The 21,891-nt window shown below is 43.1% G+C and overlaps 1 protein-coding gene across 1 annotated transcript; it reads right to left on the reverse strand.

Moving 5' to 3' along the window:
- Positions 1 to 1,585: 1,585 nt before the first annotated feature.
- On the reverse strand, positions 1,586 to 21,224 carry zgc:162707 (UPF0524 protein C3orf70 homolog B). The gene is made up of 2 exons (XM_034232386.1): positions 20,714 to 21,224; positions 1,586 to 3,959 (listed from the first exon to the last, which is right to left on the reverse strand). Exons 1-2 carry the CDS (start codon positions 20,895 to 20,897, stop codon positions 3,280 to 3,282), a joined length of 864 nt encoding a protein of 287 aa, XP_034088277.1. The 5' UTR covers positions 20,898 to 21,224; the 3' UTR covers positions 1,586 to 3,279.
- Positions 21,225 to 21,891: the final 667 nt, after the last annotated feature.

Genomic DNA, 21,891 nt, shown 5'->3' on the forward strand with positions numbered 1-21,891 from the left:
CATGTTAGCAATATTAATACGATATTGACAAAATATATAAATATTTATGCCATCAGTCCAGTTCAGGTTTAAGTGTAACTACTTTAACTAATAGTTTAAGGACATTAAATTAAGTCTACAAACATCATTGTTTAAAATCATGATGTAAGAAGCGCTGGATCATTTACACAATATTATCATATGCGATTAATCATATGCCAATATATATATATTTTAATATTACAGTTGTTGCAACATCAGTAGAGACCCCTTCTTAAAATTGTAAACAAGTAAAAATTATCTGTGGAATACAAGGGACTTCTTTCCATCTGTGGGATGAGATGCATGAAATTATAAACATAAATGTCAGGCACTGCTGGCGCTCTATGTTTTCCTTTTGTCTCTTAAAATCTCCTCTGAGTTTATGGGTTTTTGCTCGTGTAATAGACGGCCTCTGGAGAGAAAGAGCAATTGTATGAAATTAAAAGGAAACCTCCTGTGTAGGGTAATGTGTTTGTATGCACATCAAAAGGAACAACAAAGTGGAGCTGACAACATCTCTCTGTAGCTTGTGTGACACGCGCTGTGCCAACCCTGCCTGTGAAGAAGTCCTTGAACAAGGGCGGTTTTTGATTTGCCGTTCCTGTGTGTGACAGACTTTGTGAGTTCTCCACTGCTCAAGGTGCCTGCCAATTGAATGACTTTGCTGCGAGGGATTAACAATTACAGCGATCTATCTCTTTATGAAATCTTTCTGTAGCTCTTGAAAAATAATTTCCAAATGTTTGACTACAGCACACGCACACAGACCAGTGTAGGCAAAGACTTTACATGTGCTTGCATCATCATCCTTTTACAGTGATTGAGCTTCCTCTGCCTGCTGCTGCTCTCCCTCAATGCATCCCTCTTTCTTCTTTTCTCCCATTCTGAGTTTAAATCCGGTCTCGCCAGCAGCCTTCTTCTTCTTTATCACATAGCAGAAATATGTAAAATTATGGGGGGATGACAATACCATTTCACCCCTGACTAGGTTTTCTCCTTGCATTAGCGGAGCACAAATAATCAATAAATGAAGGGGGAAAAGAGAAGCATAGCTAAATCAATCCAGGCTTGCAGTCAAGGTGAGAAAGTCACTTGCATGGTCTCTCGTAAAATCAGCTGCTAGACAAAGACTGTCTATCACAGACCTAGAGGCCATCGCTGCTGTGGATAAATAACCATGGGGTCAGAAGTGGAAGGCTGGATTCTAACCTGTATTGTATTTCTCACACCATAATTGCATGCAAAACAAAAATGTAGGCAAAGATCATCCTAACACTACTTACGCTCGCTTAATTTTGTTTTTCTCTTGCTTTAATCGAATTCCAATGTCAACACAGGGAAAGGGTTATTAGGAGAAAGCACATTTCCTCAAGACATTTCAGAGAATATAAACAACCAGCACCGACTAAATTGTAGCACATCTTTTACTTTCCTTTGCTGTTTCACTCAATCCCTGCAGAGCATTATTGATGTTTGGTGGAGGAAGTTTGAATGCTTTTCAAAGAAGACTGAAACTCTTTTTTAGGAGAAATGCGCCACACTGGCTACAAAAAGAGAGAATGGGGGAGAAAAATGTTCATTAAGATTTATTCATATGAAAATAATATGACATAAGATAACATAACAGATGTTTTAAACTGCGTTAAGAGGGACTGTGTTCAGTGTAATGTCAAGGGCTGTCCTTGAATACAAAATCTGACAGATTATATATTCACTTTTTTAACACTTGACATCAGGGAATTGAATGCAGTCATGCAAAATGACTTGGTTTTTTTTACATCTAGATTGCAGCAACACATATTCGTGAATATTTTAGTGATTTTTGCAGATAACTATGCGGATAACTCTAAAAACATAAAAAAAGACCCAGCCCATCTTCATTTCACTAACTGACTAATAAGGGGCTGTCTCACAAATATTATAATTGAGTGCATTGTTCTTAACATCATGTCCATCACATAACAACACTCAGCATCCTATTCCATACGGTAATTTCTTTTAAAACGGATCATTAAGTGACGATCTTCTGCCTCAAAGCACAAAATAACTGTGACATAATGTACTAGTCTAGCCTGCACATCTTTCGAGACTCCCTTCTCAGCTGGCATCCCAAGACATTTCACTGTCAAACCCAGAGAGCAAATAACAATGCATCTGTATTGTTGTATAGGTTTATATGTATATATATATTTTAAATATATTCCCTCTTCACTTTGTGTCTTGCTAGTTTCTGCTGTGTCTTTTTTCACTGTAGCTCTGCCAGGGACACATTTGTGCTATTTCATTTCTTGGCTGCTAATAGGGGTCAATGCAAGTCGTGTTTTACTTAAAGCCCCGTTTGACCTTCAACAGCAGTTCAGTCAAGCTTGACCAGGAAATGTGGTCGGAACAATGTGGTAATGTCTGATAAATGGTTTAAGTGTATCCTTGGCCCTTGGCAGGTGCAGTAAAGGAATGTGCTTCTGTGTAATCCTTGATTGTCGAACACTGACTACCTACCCCTCGTGTTAGTAAAGTGCACACAAACTATGGGCCCGGGAATATTTTATATTTACGTGACAAAAGCAAGCGTGTCCCAGCAGCTCTGAGCTGAGTGATTAACGGGTTAAAAGGCTGATGTGCTTTAGGCCCACGAGAGGTAGCTGGCCTTGTAGCTATTATGCTGAAGTGTCAGAATTATGAAAAACGTGTAGGTGGAGCCATTGAGCGGAGAACAAGTCGTGTCAGGCTTATCTGCCACTTAAATGTTGAATTAGACAAAGTCTGACGCCTGGAAAGCAATAAGAATAATCTAACTACTCATTATCATCAGAAAACCCACTATACCACCACTTGACGTAGCTCCAGTAACATATACCTAAAGAGAAATCTCTGAAAGTCTCCTCTAGTTAGTGCTCCTACTATAGATTACCATGTAATTTAGATGTTCCTGTATAAATACCAAGTACAGTTTGGCTAAAGGAGATTTATTTGGTCCACTGTGCATGTGCTTGATATTCTTGTGCTTGTGCCTTTATCCTGTATTGTAATAAGTTCTAGAAAATGTCCTTAATGCAGGGTAAGTGGACAGACGAGAGGCTGTGTGTGAGTGCAGACGTACAGTCCTCGGCCGACTGCAGGAAAACAACTCCAACTAAACAATCTGGCAAAGCCCTGCTGAAGCATTAGAGCAGTTTGTGTCCTATTGGTCTATGTAGGATACATCCACAAGAGTAACTCTCAGTTATTCTACTCCCTCACAGCGTGGGTCAATGTCCGTTACACAGTTGTTTCGATCTTCTCGATGATCTCTATCATGGACTTGGAGGGGGACAGCAGAGAGCATTCGTCCTGATCCCAGAGGCTGCCGGGGCTGGAGTTCCCGTCGGTACTCAACTCGTCCTCCTCCTCCTCCTCGCTCTCCTCCTCACAGGACTCTAGGTAGTGCAGACCCAGCGCGTTGATACCAGAGTCCTCGGAGCTAGACGGAGAGGAGCAGTGGTCCATTTTGGGGCCTTTAATCTTATCCACGGTGGTAGGATGTTTGTGTTCGCTGTACACCTGCTGGACCGGCTGCACAGGGGCAGGCACGTGTTTGGTTGGCTTCACCGGTTGCCGAGGCTGCGCGGGATTTTGTGGCATCTTAGGTGTAGCGGCAGCAGGTGGGGGAGGAGTGGGAGCATGAGGAGGTTCTGGTAAGGGGGGCGATGGGCGCTGCACATAGCACATCTTCCCGTTGATGCGTTTGACGATGTAGTCGTCCACGAACAGATCGGCGATGATGCAGTACTTTGGGGACTCCAGGAGAGGAGGGGACTGGAAGCTGGGCGCGAGCTTCAGGAAGCGCTCAGCCAGAGAGACGGACAGGTCCATGGTGTTACTGTACTCCGTCTCAACAGCTGGCACCGACGTGCTGGGCAGCTTGCACACGTTGGTCATGGGCTGGTACACATACTTGCCTAAAAGGAGAAAAAAAGCTCTGATTAACTGACTGTGGTAAAACATCTCCCTGCTTAGCTGCTTAGCAATTAGCTGGTGTACATAGACACATATTTCCGGAGATGATGGAGACAACGTATCACAGTGCACTGAGATTTGTGACAAACTGTAAAGCATTAACCCATCACTGTACCCTGTATGCAAGGGCTGGTTTGCCTTCGCTAACTGTACGGAGGCTCAGTCACTGGTACATTTTTATATACAAAGCCATGTTAGGGAAACTTCCATCCTACGTCTGCTCCCTGATCTCACGGCGAATTGTAAGTGGCTACTGCCTGAGATCGCATGCTGTGTTTTTATTAAATGTGCCAACTGCTAGGACTGTCTTAGGGAAGATAGCATTTAGATGCGCAGCTCCTAAGTCTTGGAATAGTCTGCAATTGAAATGGAAACTGAACAATCTGGTGCCACTAAATGTTTTTAAAGCTCGGTTGGATGCTACTCAATTGGAAGCTGTTGGTACCTGTTCATGTGGATAGTTATGTAAATTGTAAATCCCTGTAATGATGCTGTATGATGTCCTTTTTGTTGTTCTGTTTATGTTTTTGTGTTTCATGTGGAACCTACTTGAGCAGGTCTCCCTTGAAAAAGAGATCAATGATCTCAATGGGATACACCTGGATAAATAAAGGTTTGAAATGAAATGAAAATGAATGGTGGACTCCATTCAGTTTACAGTGGGTGGCCTGAAATATTCCTCATACATAATCATAATGTAGCTCTCTGTTTACTAATGTGTTTGGCTTAAAAGATGATAAGAAGTTGGTGTTGTGTTAACAGCTTGTATCTGTGGCCCCAAAGCAACCAAAAAAACACAAAATGCAGTTTTAAATCAATCAAAAATAGCAAATCAAGCCAAATTATGGCACCACGTGGAGACATTTGGCAGAAATCTCGAAAGCAGCATACAAATAGACTTCATTGTATTTCATTTAAACAAGCTTTGCTCAAAAGACACAGTCAAAAATCAAACATTTTACAACTTGTTTTCTTGTTTCTCTGCATCCACTGTTCTGCAAAGCATTTTTGAGTGTTTTCAAAAATCCCTTTTTCATTTCATTTAATTTCAAACCTTTATTTATCCAGGTGTATCCCATTGAGATCATTGATCTCTTTTTCAAGGGAGACCTGCTCAAGTAGGTTCCACATGAAACATAAAAACATAAACAGAACAACAAAAAGGACATCATACAGCATCATTACAGGGATTTACAGGGACCTTTATCTTCCTGTCAAGCAGATATATATCTTAGATGATACTTGGTGGCTTTCATATACACAACATCTTTCTCAAATGTGAACCCTTCCAATCATGTAGTCTAAGCAGATGCTACAAAGTTAGTTGGGACTGGCAGGCAGGAGCAAATAGTGTCTCTATGATAACTTATCATGCCTCCTTTGAAAGCAGGTATAGAAATGTCCCCATCACAAAGCATTACCAGCTGCCAACGGCAAAAATACCTGAGTGTAACATACTTTAAAGTCCAGGCTACCCAGTGCAGTGCAGCAATCACTGATGCAAGACTTTCATTTTTTTGGGAAATGACGAAATAAGACTTCATAGCCAAGTGGTCATAGCCAATGCCCTATTATAGCATGGCCTCCGGGCCATATACGGCCCGCGAGACAATTTGGTACGGCCCTCGAGGTAATTTATAAACACACGCAAAAAAGAAAAAAATGTAAGAAAACTAGACCGCAAACAAATTAAACAAGCTAGTGCCTGTTTTTCCTGGCACTCGCTTGGTCAGGGTCCTTGAACACAACACGAGCCTAACGTGGTATATGTCTCGACTGACAGGGGTGCAGTTCTGACGGAGAGCACCAGAACGCCACTCCAGCACTTCAGAAATTGCAGTAGGCCTACCGATAAGGAGCCGGAATGAAATGAATGGGCTGTGATTTTAGTTTTTTTAAGCAGAGGTCAATAATTTGTACGGCCCTCTGAGGATATTGTAAAAATTGAAATGGCCCTTGAGAGGAAAAAGGTTCCCCACCCCTGCCCTATAGCAACAACTACCATTCTCTGAAGGCAAAACACAGTCTTTGGATAGACAGATAGACAAAAGGCCATACAATAATGTGGTGCTGATTTACATCTGGCTTACTGACATAATAGATTTTGACTGAGCATACATTTCTTCTGGAAAATGTTTATATTCATATACAAGATGCCTTCCATGTGAGTTATACCTCCCATCTTGGCAGCTGATATACTGGTGGAGATTGTGTGAAGTGACTGCTCTCAAACGTTCCTCATTGTTTGCAGCCCACTGCCTCCAACACGCTGCCTGAAGAGTGCGGCTAAGATGTGTGTTTAACTGGCTCCCCGGAGAGGGAGAAACTACAGAAGATGACAGGCCTATGCATCACTTCCTCTCACTCTGTGTGCTTGTCTTTTGTTTCACCGGCTCGGATATCCATTCAATCGAAATATTTTCCCTGGTTACCTTGAAATCATCTAACTACTTCAAAGGATGTGACTCTGTTTTGAGAGTCTGCTGATGAGACATTTTCGCACCACACAAAAGATATTTGGTTTAATTAAATATTTGTTCGTGCCCACAAGAATGGTGAAGTTATTTATAGTGGCCACCTTTTCATTAAGGACACACAACTGCATCATCCGCCCATTTGAAGCAACAAAAAGCGGCTCAATGTCCGTATATTTAGTAAACACAGTTAACACAAAACACAGGAGCTGATGTCGATACAGACAAAAGGGAGGAACAGTAACTGTCCTATGTTTAATGAGAAAAACTCAATGGTCCATGTTCAGAATGAGGCGAGCCCATTCATGCAGACATCATAGCGGCAACAAATGAGAGCTTAAGCTGTAGAAGGCAATGTGTTGACATTTCGTTTTTAGCATATTACATTTAATTGCATCTATCCATCTGGAGTTTCAAATACCATGAGCAGTTCTGGGGGACAGACCATAGGGACAGACAGATGCATGGGCAGACAACCAAACATACGGAGCAAACGCAAGACCAACACTGGTCGGTCCACAACAGCTTTGCAGAAGAAACACATCCTGTCTGTAGATTAACGGGGTGTGTACAAAATGCAGAATTACTTTGGATTTAGTTAGAAAAATCTCTGTTTCCATCAGCCCCAGAGGATTGAGCCTTACGTGGGAGATTAATATCACTTAGTCTGGCAAACAGTAGAAGAGCAGAATCTTTACATCTAGCAAAACACATTTTTATATTTATCTAATACTTAAAAGCATGCTCTAAGAAAACTCTGAGTTGGATTATTACAAATACTTTACAATTTGGTGCTCCAGTACCACCCCACACAGCCATGGTTCCGTGTTCCGGTTCCGTGACCAGCAGCCATGGTTCCTGCTCCAGTACTGGCCCACACAGCCATGGTTCCGGCTCCAGAACCGGCCCACACAGCCATGGTTTCGGCCCCAGCAGCCATGGTTCCGGCCCCAGCAGCCATGGTTCCAGCCTTAGTCCTGGCCCCAGTAGCCATGGTTCCGGCCCCAGCAGCCATGGTTCCAGCTCCAGAACCGGCCCACAAGGCCATGGATCCGTGCACCAGTACCGGCCCACACAGCCAAGCTTCCGTGCTCCATTACCTGGCTTACACAGCCAGGGTCCAGGCTTCTGTTCCGTGCCCAACAGCCATGGTTCCGGCTCCAGAACCGGCCCCAGCAGCCATGGTTTCGGCTCCAGTACTGGCTCTCCAGCCGACGCCAGCTCCCCGTGTCCTGTCGTCGTACCGGCCGACTCCAGCTCCTCGTCTCCTGTTGGCTCTCCGGCCGACGCCAGCTCCCCGTGTCCTGTCGGCGTACCGGCCGACGCCAGCTCCCCGTGTCCTGTCGGTGTACCGGCCGACGCCAGCTCCCCGTGTCCTGTCGGCATTCCGGCCGATTCCAGCCCCCCGTGTTCTATCGGCGAACCGACCGTCTCAAGTCTCCTCTCAAGTCCCCTCTCGAGTTCCCTCTCAAGCCCTCTCTCAAGCCCTCTCTCGAGTCCCCTCTCGAGTCTCCTCTCGAGTTCCCTCTCGAGTTCCATCTCAAGTCCCCTCTCCAGTCCCTACTCAAGTCCCTTCTCTAGTCCCTACTCAAGTCCCTACTCAAGTGCCATTGGAGGTTCCGCTGGGGGTCCTGCCAACTCCATGTCCTGTCTCATTGGGGGTCCCGCCGACTGCTCTTCTGCCGGGGGTCCTGCCAGCCCTATGTCCGGTGCCGTTGGAGGTCCCGCCGACTACTCTTCTGCCGGGGGTCCTGCCAACCCTATGTCCTGTCCCGTTGGGGGTCCCGCCGACTACTCTTCTGCCGGGGGTCCTGCCAACCTTATGTCCTGTGCCGTTGGAGGCCCCGCCGGCTACTCTTCTGCCGGGGGTCCTGCCAACCCTATGTCCTGTGCCGTTGGAGGCCCCGCCGGCTACTCTTCTGCCGGGGGTCCTGCCAACCCTATGTCCTGTCCTGTTGGGGGTCCCGCCGACTACTCTTCTGCCGGGGGTCCTGCCAACCCTATGTCCTGTGCCGTTGGAGGTTCCGCCGGGGGTCCTGCCAACTCTATGTCCTGTCCCGTTGGGGGTTCCGCTGACTGCTCTTCTGCCGGGGGTCCTGCCAGCTCCGTGTCCTGTCCCGTTGGGGGTCCCGCCAACTGCTCTTCTGCCGGGGGTACTGCCAACACCATATCCTGTCCTGTTGGGGGTCCCGCCGACACCTGCTCCGCCGGGTTTCCTGCCAACACCGTGTCCTGTCCCGTTTCGGGTCCCATCGACACCAGCCCTTGCTCCGTCGTGGGTCCCACTGACACCAGCCCAGGTTCCGTCCAGGGTCTCGTCTACGTCTGACCCGACAGGGGTTCCACCAGCTCCTGCCCGTCCTTGTGCCCGGCCCCCTGAGTTCCCCAGCCGCGGTCTTCGCCCTCGAGCGCGGCCTCCTGAGTGCCGCGGTCTTCGCCCTCGAGCCCGGCCCCCTGATTTTCCCGGCCACGGTCTTCGCCCTCGAGGCCGGCCCCCTAACTTTCCCGGCCGCGGTCCTCGCCCTCGGGCCCGCCCCTCTGACTCTTCCAGCCGCTGCCTTCGCCCTCATGCCCGGGCCCCTGAGTTCGCCCGCTGTGGCCTTTGCCCCTTTGTGAACTCTGCCTTGCCCCTGGGTCGTCCGCCTGAGACCCCCACCGCGAGATCTGCCTTGCCCCCGGGCCGTCCTCCCGAGATCCCTTCCGGGTCCTCCGCTGTGCTCCTGGGCGTTCAGTCCAAACCCGTCCTCCGGACCCCCTCCACCCACCCTGGTGGTCCTAACATTCAGCACGCTTGTCAGGCAGTAAGGGTCCCACATTGCATTTCAGTGAGCAACAATGGATAGTTTCAAGAAAACTGACAGGGCAAATTGAATTTTAAAATCCTGTCATGAGTTGGTTGCCAGAAATATGCTGCATATCCATCAACTGAAAGCAATACAGTTCAACACAAATTGACTAAATAAAAGACATAAACTAAGTCTTAGAAAAGCTGAGCAGAGTGTGCCTTTACTGGAAATATGAAAACGCTGACAGCCAGTGAACACTATCTGCAGCTTTATTGATATTCACTTGTATTCTACCCTATCTGTTTCCCAGTGCTGGAGCCCTTGCATGACAATGTCAGTTGTTAAGCGGCCTCTGTACCCTCTCGTGTGTGTGTGTGTGTGTGTGTGTGTGTGTGTGTGTGTGTGTGTGTGTGTGTGTGTGTGTGTGTGTGTGTGTGTGTGTGTGTTGTGTGTGTGTGTGTGTGTGTGTGTGTGTGTGTGTGTGTGTGTGTGTGTGTGTGTGTGTGTGTGTGTGTGTGTGTGTGTGTGTGTGTGTGTGTGTGTGTGTGTGTGACCCCTAAATTCAAAACGGAGGGTATGGTTCCACTTCTTAGTTTAGGGTAATGACATGTAAGTCAAGGCCTATGTTATTTTCCATATTGTCAACCAATTCTATAATAAGACGAAAAGTCTAAAGCTGCCTGACTTCTATGTGTTACACGTAGCCACACACCCACTGATTTCTACTGACGATGTAAATCAGTGACGAATGTATAGGTCAATAAAATAACAATAATTTCCTAAAACAGACGATCACTGTGGTTTTAAGACACTTGCTTAGGAGGAATCCTCACATCTGTTGGGGACATTGGATTAAAACATATTTGGTAGGCTGAGTATTTATGGCAGCAGGATGGTGTTTGTAGGATAGAATACAAATTGAAGGAAAATGTCACACTGTGCAAGAATGTGTTTTTAATAGTTTCTGAGCAGAAATGGAAGTCAACGGCCTAGGGTAAAAATCTACATGAGGCTCTGGCTGCACAGTGCACAGAACATAATGTAAAATTCCTTGTTGGATTTTGTCTTTTAATGAGACAGCAAAATGGTGAAATTGCTGGTGATATCATACCCGTCTTATGTGATTTATTCCAGTTTATTTTCTCCTCCCTAAAGCAAAATGGCCACACTTCCCAAGATGCTGTCAGGTTTCTAGCTGCAATGAAGGGGAAAACAGTAAATGTAAAAGTGATTGAGTCAGTACTCAAAAGTAGAAGCTTTTCTGCAGACCTACCATTTTACACCTACATTCATATAGTGAAAATCAACTGCAGAGGCAAATGACTCCTATCTTTTTTTTCTTAACTAGAAAGCCTTTCATCATGTTATCATTAAGGGTCACTAAAAGTAACAAGTTCACTGGAGACTGATAAAAGGCATTTTAGGGGATATAAGGGATCGCAGCCTAAGAGATCCAAATAAGGCAGTTGGGTACATCAAGAGAGAAAGTAAAAGCTCTTAATTACAACACAAAAATGTAATTATGAATTCAGAAAATCTGCAGCTTAAAAGCAGCAGTGGTGACTCTTTCCCTTAACGATGGGAAACAAACAAAAAGAAAGGTGTCAAAAGATAGTAAACTACTACAAACAATCTGTATATATTAGGGAAATCATATGAGTCAGAGTAAGTATTAATAAGCTTCATTTGGAACGAGGAGAGAGAGACTTTTATATACAGCCAAAACGTATTTTAAAAATACATTTATGGGTAAAATCAAGAGTTCAAGAGGTTAATGAGACAGTGGGAGAAGTGGCAACTCATTCCTCACAAGTTACAGATTGCTCTCTTGAGGAGGGAGTATAGTGGAGGAGCTGCAGGAGGAGGAAATCCTCACCTCCCACCTGCCTCCATCTTGGATGCCTCCTCCTCTCTCTCCTGGGCCTGTGGCTGCACAGTCTGGTTAAATACAGCAGGAGGTCTCTCTGAATAATGCAGAATGTGGCTCCTCATCTCACTCTCTCTCTCACAGACACAGAGCTTTGGCATCATTTTGTCCAAGTTTTTAGATCTACTGTCACTCTACACAGAATGCAGACTGAATGTCTTGGAGATTGAGGTTTAATTGCCACAATCTCAACATGTAGTGAAGATGAATGGGCACGAGTGTCTCACACAGATTGTGTTACTTTAATATTAGCTTATATCAAAGCCACTGATTCATTACCAAACCCCTCAGTTAGATTTTTTGCACATTTGAGCCAGAAGTCTTTAGGTGCAGCCTGAGTAGTTTTTCCCCTGTAAATGCAACACACTCGGTTAAAGCTGCCACTATAGCAACTAGGTGAACAAAAACAATTATTTTAGCAGATTGTTCTCATTTATCAACAGCTGCTGCACTCATTTGGCCAGTGCATACCATCCGCTCACACATCCGCTGCTCTTTGTGTTTAAATCCGTCCAACGAGGCAGCAGCCAGTGGGAAAAACAAAAGTTTCAGGTTTCAGTGAAGGGGAAGGTCTGACCCTGCATCATCTGAAACTCCTTTACTGTTTCCTGTTGTATGACTCCAGAGGCAAAAGGCTGTTCTGACTTGCAGCCAGTTGGAAATTCAATGTTTAGTCTCCATAGGAAAGAAATGCATCTCTGTGGGCTGATTTTTTCTGTGCTTAGTGAACATTAAGCAACATCTGTAAAGGCTTCAACGCATAGGTTCAGATTTCTTATATCACTACGATCAGTGGCGTAACAAGGTTGTGATTGGCCCCGGTGCAAATATTGTTTTGGGCCCCCCATCGCCCCAAACATAAGCGCACGCTGATGCACTCACACACGCACGGACATACACAACCACTCAGAAGCGCCACATGTATAGGCTATCAACAACAGCCTGCCCTGGCCTCAGACCACCACAGCCTGACAACGAACAGCGAACTAAGAAGAGGATTAAACCTGTTTCCTTGATGTTTGTCTCTGGGGAATGGGCCGGTAGGCCTACATAGACCGGTTGCTATAATATAGCTTTTGATCTTGGTGTCGGGGGTCTCAATAGCACCATAGCACCCTATCGGTTGGGGCCCTTGGGGGAACTGTTGGACCACTGCCGGGCACAGCCAAATCCAGCCCCTCCTCCTGGCTGGCTGGAGAAGAAAGTTGCACAGCCACGGCCACGGATACAGCTTCACTTGTGAGGAGCTAGACGGCAATGATGGTGGTGAGGCAGGTGAGCTATCGATAGCCTCCGGCTCAGGCTGCTGCTGCACGTCAACATTGCTAACGTTACCGCTCGATTTCGAGGACGATGTATGACAAAAAAAAACGGTCTAATTTTGTCAGTTTAGCTGTTACATCTCCTTGTTCTCTCTTGTCCTTTCTCTTTTGAGCGCTGCTCTTGTGCTTTGGTTTGCTGTACATTATAAATGCAATCTATTATATTTTTTATAATGCTGCCGAACTTGCTGCTGCAGCTACAGTACAGTACAGGTTGATTAAACGGTCACGCAAGGTATCACATGACATGAAAGGGGAAATTAATTTAGGTTGCTTGGTTACTTTGAAGACTGCGTAAACCGGTCAATGCCATTGGGGCCCCAAAAAAAAGTATTTAAATTTTATTTTTTTTTTAAATATATATATTTTTTTTTTGTGCATGGGCCTCTGGCCACTGACTACGATACTCACAAGCCCAAATGTATTTAAAAAATGTGTCTTCAGAAAAATAGGCCTTCTTCAAAGTAGACATTTTGACTTGTCAAAGTACAGAAAGCACAGATGTACTTATAACATTAACGATGGCTGTGTTTAATTACATTTTCCCAGTTAGCCATAACAGTGTGACAGTGAGCCAGCATGCAAAACATCAGGACCCTGAAAGTGAAGCAGCTAATGGAATTCAACCGTCATTCATTCAATTATTTACACCTGAGCCTTTCCTACTGTGACATGTCAAAATGTCTTCCTGGGAAAAGTCTTGATGCATGCTGAACATATAATTATGACACCAAGCAACATTTGGATTCAGCACCATACTTCCTCGAAAATGTGTGGATAAATACAATTCTGTTTTCAAAAGACATTACAACAAGATTTGAGTCATCTTCGAGCTCGTCTCAACAGTAAGTAAACCCATAACAACTGAGACAACACTTAGGCATAGGTTGTATTTCAATCAATCAGCTACTGTACATTTGTCTTTAAACATCTAACTTGTGTCCAAATGTGTATTTAGATCAAAGCTAATATGAGTCTTCAGCCGTCAAATCATGTGGGTATCTCACAAAGCTTCATTTGTTTTTGTACAAATGGCAGCTTTGTGTTTTTCCAACACATCCTCACTCCCAGGTCGGCCTATGTTGACGTTATGTCAAGTCCTGTGTCGGCTTTTTCCAACGCAAGGGGGGGGCCTTAGCGTCCATTTTCAACGCAAGAGGGGGGCCCTTAGCGTCCATTTTCAGCTTTCCGGGATGTCCATATGCTTCTATGGACGCTCATGGAAGCACGGCATTCGTTTGTGTCGGCTGCCCTTAAAGGCAATGTGAGCGTCCATTCTCATTGGATAACGGAGAATTGTACACCCGGAAGTAAGTATTCCCCTTACTGTCGATTGAGTTTACAGTGATATCTGCACTACTCATCGACTAAAAAACACCAGATTATCCTTGTTAATTACACAACATTGATTGGTTTAAATTGTGTGCAATGCTTTTGTATTTTTCCCCTTCGATTCGGAGAAACAAATATTTTTTCGGAGTGAAGGATGGCAGAAGACACTACACTACCCAGAATCCCCAGCTATCGTTTGGACTACACCATGTGCTCTGTTTGACGTCACGTGATCTTCAAATTTCTCCCTGCAGAAAAAAAAAACATGGCCGAACTTCGTTTTATTCTCGGTGGAAAATGCCTATTTTAAAGTTAGTTTGGCCATTAAAATGCGTTTTAATGTCATTTGATGCGAGAAATATGAGTTGTTATTTCAGATTATGTGTGCAGTGGATGTACATGATCTTTAGTTTGCTAGTTATTACGAAGATTACTTCAGGAAATTGCGTCCATAACGTTTTCATTGTTACCAAGGTGGTTGCTAGGGACGCTGCTATCGATATTATTTCTGTTGATTGATTGATTGATTGAAAAGTTATACAGCTTATATATTGGGTACAGTAGGCCTACAGTACAGCTCAAAACATACAATTGTTAAGGGGATGCAGACCAGAGAAAGACTTTCGTCTTGTTTACATCAGGGTCCCCCATTTCCAATTCATCATATCATTTAAGACATATAATACATATTTGACATACAGATGGCTTATTTACAATTTACATAGGCCTACAGGTGTTTTTTTTTTACATACAGATTGCTTATTTACAATTTTCATTTTAGATTTCGTTCTAATACATCCTAACCGGACATTTAAGACATACCAAGTCTACAGATATACAGTTAGTAACAGAGTCTAAAATGCGAGTATATACATAGATGGGGGGGGGGGGGGGGAGCTGTCCATTGAACGACAGGTTGAGATTTGTACCATTACCGGGGCCAGTTTTGCAATGCTCTCCCCCGAAGGTGCTCTTTAAGAGAGTTATGTGTTATGTTGTGTAACTGTTTAATGGTTTTATCTTTATTGCTACCCCCTTCCCCGTCAATGTATAGTGTTGGTCCACAGCGCAAACATATTAGTTTAACAAAATCCGCATCTAAAGATACGTTATTTTCCCCTGTGCAATTCCAGTCTCACATCTCAGAGCACATCGTCATTAACAAATACCGGAAACAGACCGAAAACATTTTAAAAAAATAAAATAATACTTTATTCCGAGTGTGCTTGCTTTTCTCTTTGAAAGTCATCACATACCGGCATTGTAATACACGGTTCGGCTGCATTAAATATTACATATCTGCCGTAGTTCTGTATTTATAGAGCCCTGATGAGAAGACTTCTAGACAAACATGAGGAACTGAAAACGTGACGTGGATCATAAATAGATCAGCCATTAAACAACATCTTACATTTATTTTCACACAATACGTCTCCTTGCAGTATCAACACTAATTCGGCTGACTTTTATATTTGATCCAATTGGTAGATAGGCTGTATTTACACCATAAAGGTGCACAGCTGATATAAAGGGACACCTAGTGGTTAAAGCATGTTATTGAATTTCATTATTTTTATTATTATATATTAATAGGATCCCTATAAAGTATATTCATTACTCGTTATTCTCTACTAATAGTTAATTAAAGACTGTATATAATGACTATTTTGTACATCCCTTTCAAGATTTCAAGATTTTCTAAGGTTTATTGACATATCATATAGGCCTACACAACTATGGTGTAGTTATGCATTGAATGAAAAACTTGGGTCGCAGGTTCCTCAATAGTGCATTACAAGACATCTATCAATATTTGTGCATACTTCCAGCAATGTTAACTATGTTGAAGCACTTATTTTAACTGATATTATACATAATGTATTATACTCTTATAAGATGTATGTAGATATTTCATCTCCGGCCTTGTCAGGTATTGAACAATCAATAAATAAAGAACACAGAATTGTTGAATATAAAACACAGAATTTGTGTGATTATACTAAATGATTTACAAATAAACACCACTGCATATTTAACTGTTACATATGCCGATGTAACGCAAATGTTCCAACTTGGGATCAATAAAGTATATCTTATCTTAAGATGATCGATGGCTACTGCCATATTTGCAAAATGTGCCTCTGAACCTTGACAAGTGCATGTTTCAGGCTTATCAATTAATGTAATGTAATCAATTAACAACAGGGGTCACAAACATAAGACCAGCTGTTAAATAAAGCTCTTCTGACCTTAGCTGGCATGTGTGTATATATATTAATGCTGCCCATTATGGGCACAAGCAATTTTCACCCATTTATTAATTATATGTTTTAAATGTGAGTGTTTCCTATCCCATAAACCTCCAGGGATGTACACAGTTTAATACTGGCAACTTCTTATTATGGGAAATACGAAAACGTCTTTTAAAACTAAAACTCCCAGTAGAGACGTGCCATAGATAGAGAACATGTTGCGAAACAGAATAGCCAGCATGTGTAGTTCTGGGGACGGGGGGGGGGGGGGGGGAGGGGGGGGGACGCGGTGGTCCCGTTCAAATCCAGTTTTGGACAATCTGCCGTTCGAGGCTCGGCGTAACCCTCGGAGCACACTCTCCAATCACAGAGCTTGAGGACTATCACGGGGTTTGTCAAACAGAGCACATGGTGTAGTCCAAACGATAGCTGGGGATTCTGGATAGTGTAGTGTCTTCTGCCATCCTTTACTCCGAAAAAACATTTGTTTCTCCGAATCGAAGGGGAAAAATACAAAAGCATTGCACACAATTTAAACCAATCAATGTTGTGTAATTAACAAGGATAATCTGGTGTTTTTTAGTCGATGAGTAGTGCAGATAACACTGTAAAATCAATCGACAGTAAGGGGAATACTTACTTCCGGGTGTACAATTCTCCGTTATCCAATGAGAATGGACGCTCACATTGCCTTTAAGGGCAGCCGACACAAACGAATGCCGTGCTTCCATGAGCGTCCATAGAAGCATATGGACATCCCGGAAAGCTGAAAATGGACGCTAAGGGCCCCCCTCTTGCGTTGAAAATGGACGCTAAGGCCCCCCCCCTTGCGTTGGAAAAAGCCGACACAGGACTTGACATAACGTCAACATAGGCCGACCTGGGAGTGAGGATGTGTTGGTTTTTCTGCTACAGTACATGCTGCGATGAGTGGACAGCAACAAACATAACATGTGGTATTATATGAAGACAGATTTGAAAATGATCTGCAATCCTTTAAAAACATGATGAAGTTGGTTTAGTGCTGCCCTTTGTTTCCAACTTTGTGGGACAATAAGTTAAAGTGCTTCCCAACAGTCCAGCTAGAAACATCCCCTCTGGCCTGTGCTAACACTGAATCGATCCTTTAATAACAGTTGAAGCTTTTTATGGTCGGCCACTGCAGCACATTTTGAATTGGTCAGCAAATCAATCAATAAGAGCTTTATCCGATAGTCCTACACATTTCCCTTTAGAATAGCTGCAAGCTAGCTGTGTGATGTGACAGATGAGATGATGAAGTCTGACAGAAAGATCCCACTTTCTTGTAACTACAACAGAAGTACAAGTTGTAAGGTATGAAATTGGAGCTGGCAGAGAACGAACAGACTGACAAGACTGTTCAGGACTCATTAGACTCTGTTAGAATTTCTTAATGAGCAATTGTTCGCTCTGACTGGTAATTGTAATCAGTTAGTTGAGGATAAAGAGAGAGAAAGATTATTCAGACCAGGTGGTTCCAGTGTTGCTTGCTGTTAGCAGAAGCTCTCATCAGACATGATATATTGGCGGTGACACTAACCACAGCTAATTACAAATAATGAGAGGCTTGGACTGATGTTGTCACCAGCTGGGAACACGGCCTCTCAGCCAGAAATGTAACAAAGCTTCAACAAAGTGGAAACTACCACAGAAAACCATTAAAGCATCATTTAGTTTCTGTAGGCTGCAAAGTCAAGACAAAGAAGACCGAAGAGAGAGAGAGAGATGTTTTGGATGCAATGGCACGTAGGAAGTAGTAGAAGCCAAGAATTAAGTCACAGGTAATCGCTGTTCCACAGGTACGATGAAATGATCATTTGTGTTTGAGAATTAAATTGCTGAGCCAACGCCTTACTAAACATTGACCCTTTGTATTTGTTTGCCTAGAAACCCATTAAAAATGTAATTAAAAAGGCAGTCTGGCAAGGCTCCCTGTGGCAAATACACAATTATCAGCCTGAGAACAAGTTTATATCCGAGGCAACAGTCATAGGCACTAATACAAATAAAATGTGACAAGGTAAAGGGAGTGATGCATCCAACATTATTATGAGTTGCTACAAAGAAGGGTTTGAGACGGGGGGCATTGCATGCAGCAGCACACTGCTATTCCATTCTCACCGGGTGCCCAGTTTCTGCCTGATTCAGCAATCTAAGCTTGTTTATTCAAACTGTGGTGCTAGAGTGTCCTGTGAGGGGAACCTGTGAATTAGAGTGGTCCGAAATGTGAAGGTGAGAAGCTCCATTATGATGAGGCTGGCTCATTCTTCTATACCATAACAGCCTGAATTCAATAAAGGGGAATAATACCCATCCATGTCCATTGTGCAACACATATACGAGTGATGAATATTCCAAAGCAGAAAGGAGGAGCAGGTATTAATGTTTACAAATGATGTAACGCTGGCATTGCTGAGAAACATACATCCCAGATGTGGATGGAAAATAATCAGACACATCAGATATTTCAAATTGCTTGGCTCATTCTGGACGGAGTCAGGCATCTAAATCCAATGATTACACAGCAAAGATTACAATGTGACCAGTTGCACACTATAAGCCCCGACTAAGTGGTGCAGAGTGGAGGGTGATTGTGTTTTACACTGATCTCAGGATTTTATGAGGGTATAGGGGAGCCAGAGCTAGGATAAATTAGGGCAGCACAAAGAGACGGGCATCCTGTCAGGTTAAGGCTCGGCTATTGTGGTTCTGAAGTCGTGTGGAAGTGACAGGTCGAGAAAGGTTCAAATGGAGAGAAAGTGTTGTGGGTAGGATTTGTGGGTAGAGTAAATGCCACTAACACTTTGCCAAAAAATTAAACGAAAATGTTCCATGTTTGAGTAAGGGCCCTGTGCTACTACCAAAACTGTCAATTCAACAATGAATATAAAATGTATTTTTTATATAATGTGGTAATACTGTTGAGTTTAGTCGATATTATCAAGTATTTGGCATATAAGTGGGGCGATATAGTAGTATCAAACAAGATTTCTGACATTTCAAAAAGGTTGTATTGATATTATGTTAAAAATATACATGAAAATACAATTAAAAAAATACAACACCTCCTAAATCCTTTCAATTTCTTTAAATGTATGGTTACAGATTCCCTCTTCACCGCAACCTGGTATTTATATAATGCAATTTTGACAAAAAACAACACTAACAACAAAAAAGTAAGAAACTCATTTGACTGATAGTACATTTTTACAGGTAGCACAATAATAATGAGTCATCATGAAATGTTTTGGTCACAATAATTGTATCGTTAAAATCTGATATGGTTACTGCCCTATATTTAGTTAAGTGAAAAATGTCAGCCCTAAATGATTGACTAAATCCGCTGGGCAATTTTTATTAAACATTACTCAAACAAAAATAAACAGTGCATGTATTGGGGACTATTTTAAAAATTGTGGATTGATACACATTTGATGCTCTAGACTAGAGAGTATTTACTGCACTTAGTTTTTCAACGTGGGATTCACTCAAAATACACTCCAGAGCCCACGGTCATCATGATGAAGTAATAGTGTGTTTAAAATGGTCTATGTGTATGACACAGAGGAATAGGCTATTTCAGGCTGTTCTTGTTGGAAGAATCATTGTTGGTTTTGGTCTCTTCATGGAATGTGTTGACAGCAGAAAAATATCACAAGACTCATCCTTTAAAGCAGAAATGAAAATGATGACTTAAGTGTGACGTCACTTGGGACAAACCCAGTTTGTCCTTTTTTTTGTCATTTTGGTTTCCGATCAGTCCTTTTGAGTACTTTACATACTATATTGATAAATATGCTATCAAATAAACGATGTAACACACACAGATGCATTAATCACCAATATGATAGAGCATAAGCTGCCTATATGGAGTTATTGTCAAAGTCATTTGGAAGACATCAGAATATCAACATTAAGATTATTTCAGTTATTCTAGTTTCATCCATTCTTTAAGCTTGACTGCATATCATTTAGAGTATAAATGTGCACTTACAGAGAAATAGTTCATTATTATTTATAATTATCTGTGTTTTTCAATAATGTAACATTGACAATTGAAAGCTAAGATTATGGGCTGCTGGAGGATTCATCGATGGAATATTTAATCTATGGCACAATAAACTTCAGCATACTGCCGAATTGGCCTGGTCACCGAAATTGTAGGAATATATAAAAAAATATATAGGAAAAAAAAAGAATGGTAGGCCAAGTAACACTGAAACCATGAATTCAAACCGAGTTCCCTGCTTCTGAATGTTGCCACCTCCATTGTTTGGACTACATAAACTATTCATACAAGGGTGTCTGTTTATGCATATTGGATCAAGGATGAATGTGACTCCATAGATAACAAGTTTCACCTTGATATTATTGCAATATAAACAAAACTATAAAATATGTAGGAAGTTTTATCAAAGATGTTATAACATCTCGGGGCAGCAAATGTTGACTATCATTTCTCCTCTCCACATAAAGAAGACTACAGTGAACTGATGCTTCTGCCCACACAACATGGCCAGATTTTGGCACCACAGTGAGATATAATTATGGTTATACTATTAAAGCATTTAAACAAACTTACAGTGACACCATCCCAGGTGGCAACACCAGTGCAGCTTGAAGCACTTCCCGTGGCTGTGGGTCGCGCAGATGGAGAGCCCATCACACGGCAGGAAGTCTGGTCTCCCCGCGCAGCTCCTGGCCAAAGCCTGCGCCTCGTCCAACTTCTTACTCTTCGGACACTTCTTACCTCGCGAAGAGGCCATGCCAACATTTCCTGGATGAAAACAAAAAGCCTCGTCCGAGTAAACTATAACATAATCGCGACGGACCGAGCCGAGGTTGTAAGGTCCACGCAGCCCAGGAAGCTTCTCAACTGGGAGACAGACGCGAAAGACGGCGCTGGATCTCTGAATCCCGAGCAGCTGGGTTACTGCTCATATGAAGGGTGGAAACATATCCTGTAAAAGTCGAATAGCGTCAATTAGATGCATGTAATGTGACATTCAAAGCCTTCCATGGTTGTGATCCACACATCTCTCCAGCCTCCCCCTCGCGTCGGGAAGCTCCTCTGTGCGCTGGTGACGCGCGTACGGAACAGCGGCGCGCATCTGAACTTCATCACACAACGGGAGGAGTCCACTCACACAAAGCCAGCTGCTCTGCGCACTTCAAACACACATCCAGCTTTCATTGGCTCGGCCCCTTTATAAAACTTCAAAACACCATGGCAGGGTCTGGATCTGAAAGAAAGATTTAATTAACCTTAATAGGATAAGTGTTGTGATTATACGCTCTTTTGTATTCTTGGATACATTTTAATATCCTTCTTTCTCAATTCATGATTCCTTTATTTACCTGTTTTAAAAGATAACACGTCCAGAAGTGTATGAAGTACAAAATAAAGCATTATAATGTAAAATCCAGCTGCTGTGTCTGAAGCCTTGTACCGCTAGATAGCAACCCCAACATCTGCTCTTCTGAGGCGTGAGATTTCAGGGTGAGCCATTGATTTATATAAAGAGCAGTTTACCGCCGCGTGTCCCCCTCGGCTCTGTGTCACCGCTGTGCCTGAGTCAGCAGAAATTCAGAAACCAGAGACTAACACATGAAGAACAGTTAGATTTTTCTCCTCCAGAGAAGGTCGTTTGACTGATGAAACAAATGAAATGAAATGCCACAAGCCGTTACCTGGACACACTGGGAGCTGGAATAACAAGCCAAACAATAGCTACTCTACATAATGTCAGTTTCACACAA

Source organism: Gymnodraco acuticeps, unplaced genomic scaffold, assembly GCF_902827175.1.
Source record: "Gymnodraco acuticeps unplaced genomic scaffold, fGymAcu1.1, whole genome shotgun sequence".
Lineage (NCBI taxonomy): Eukaryota > Metazoa > Chordata > Actinopteri > Perciformes > Bathydraconidae > Gymnodraco > Gymnodraco acuticeps.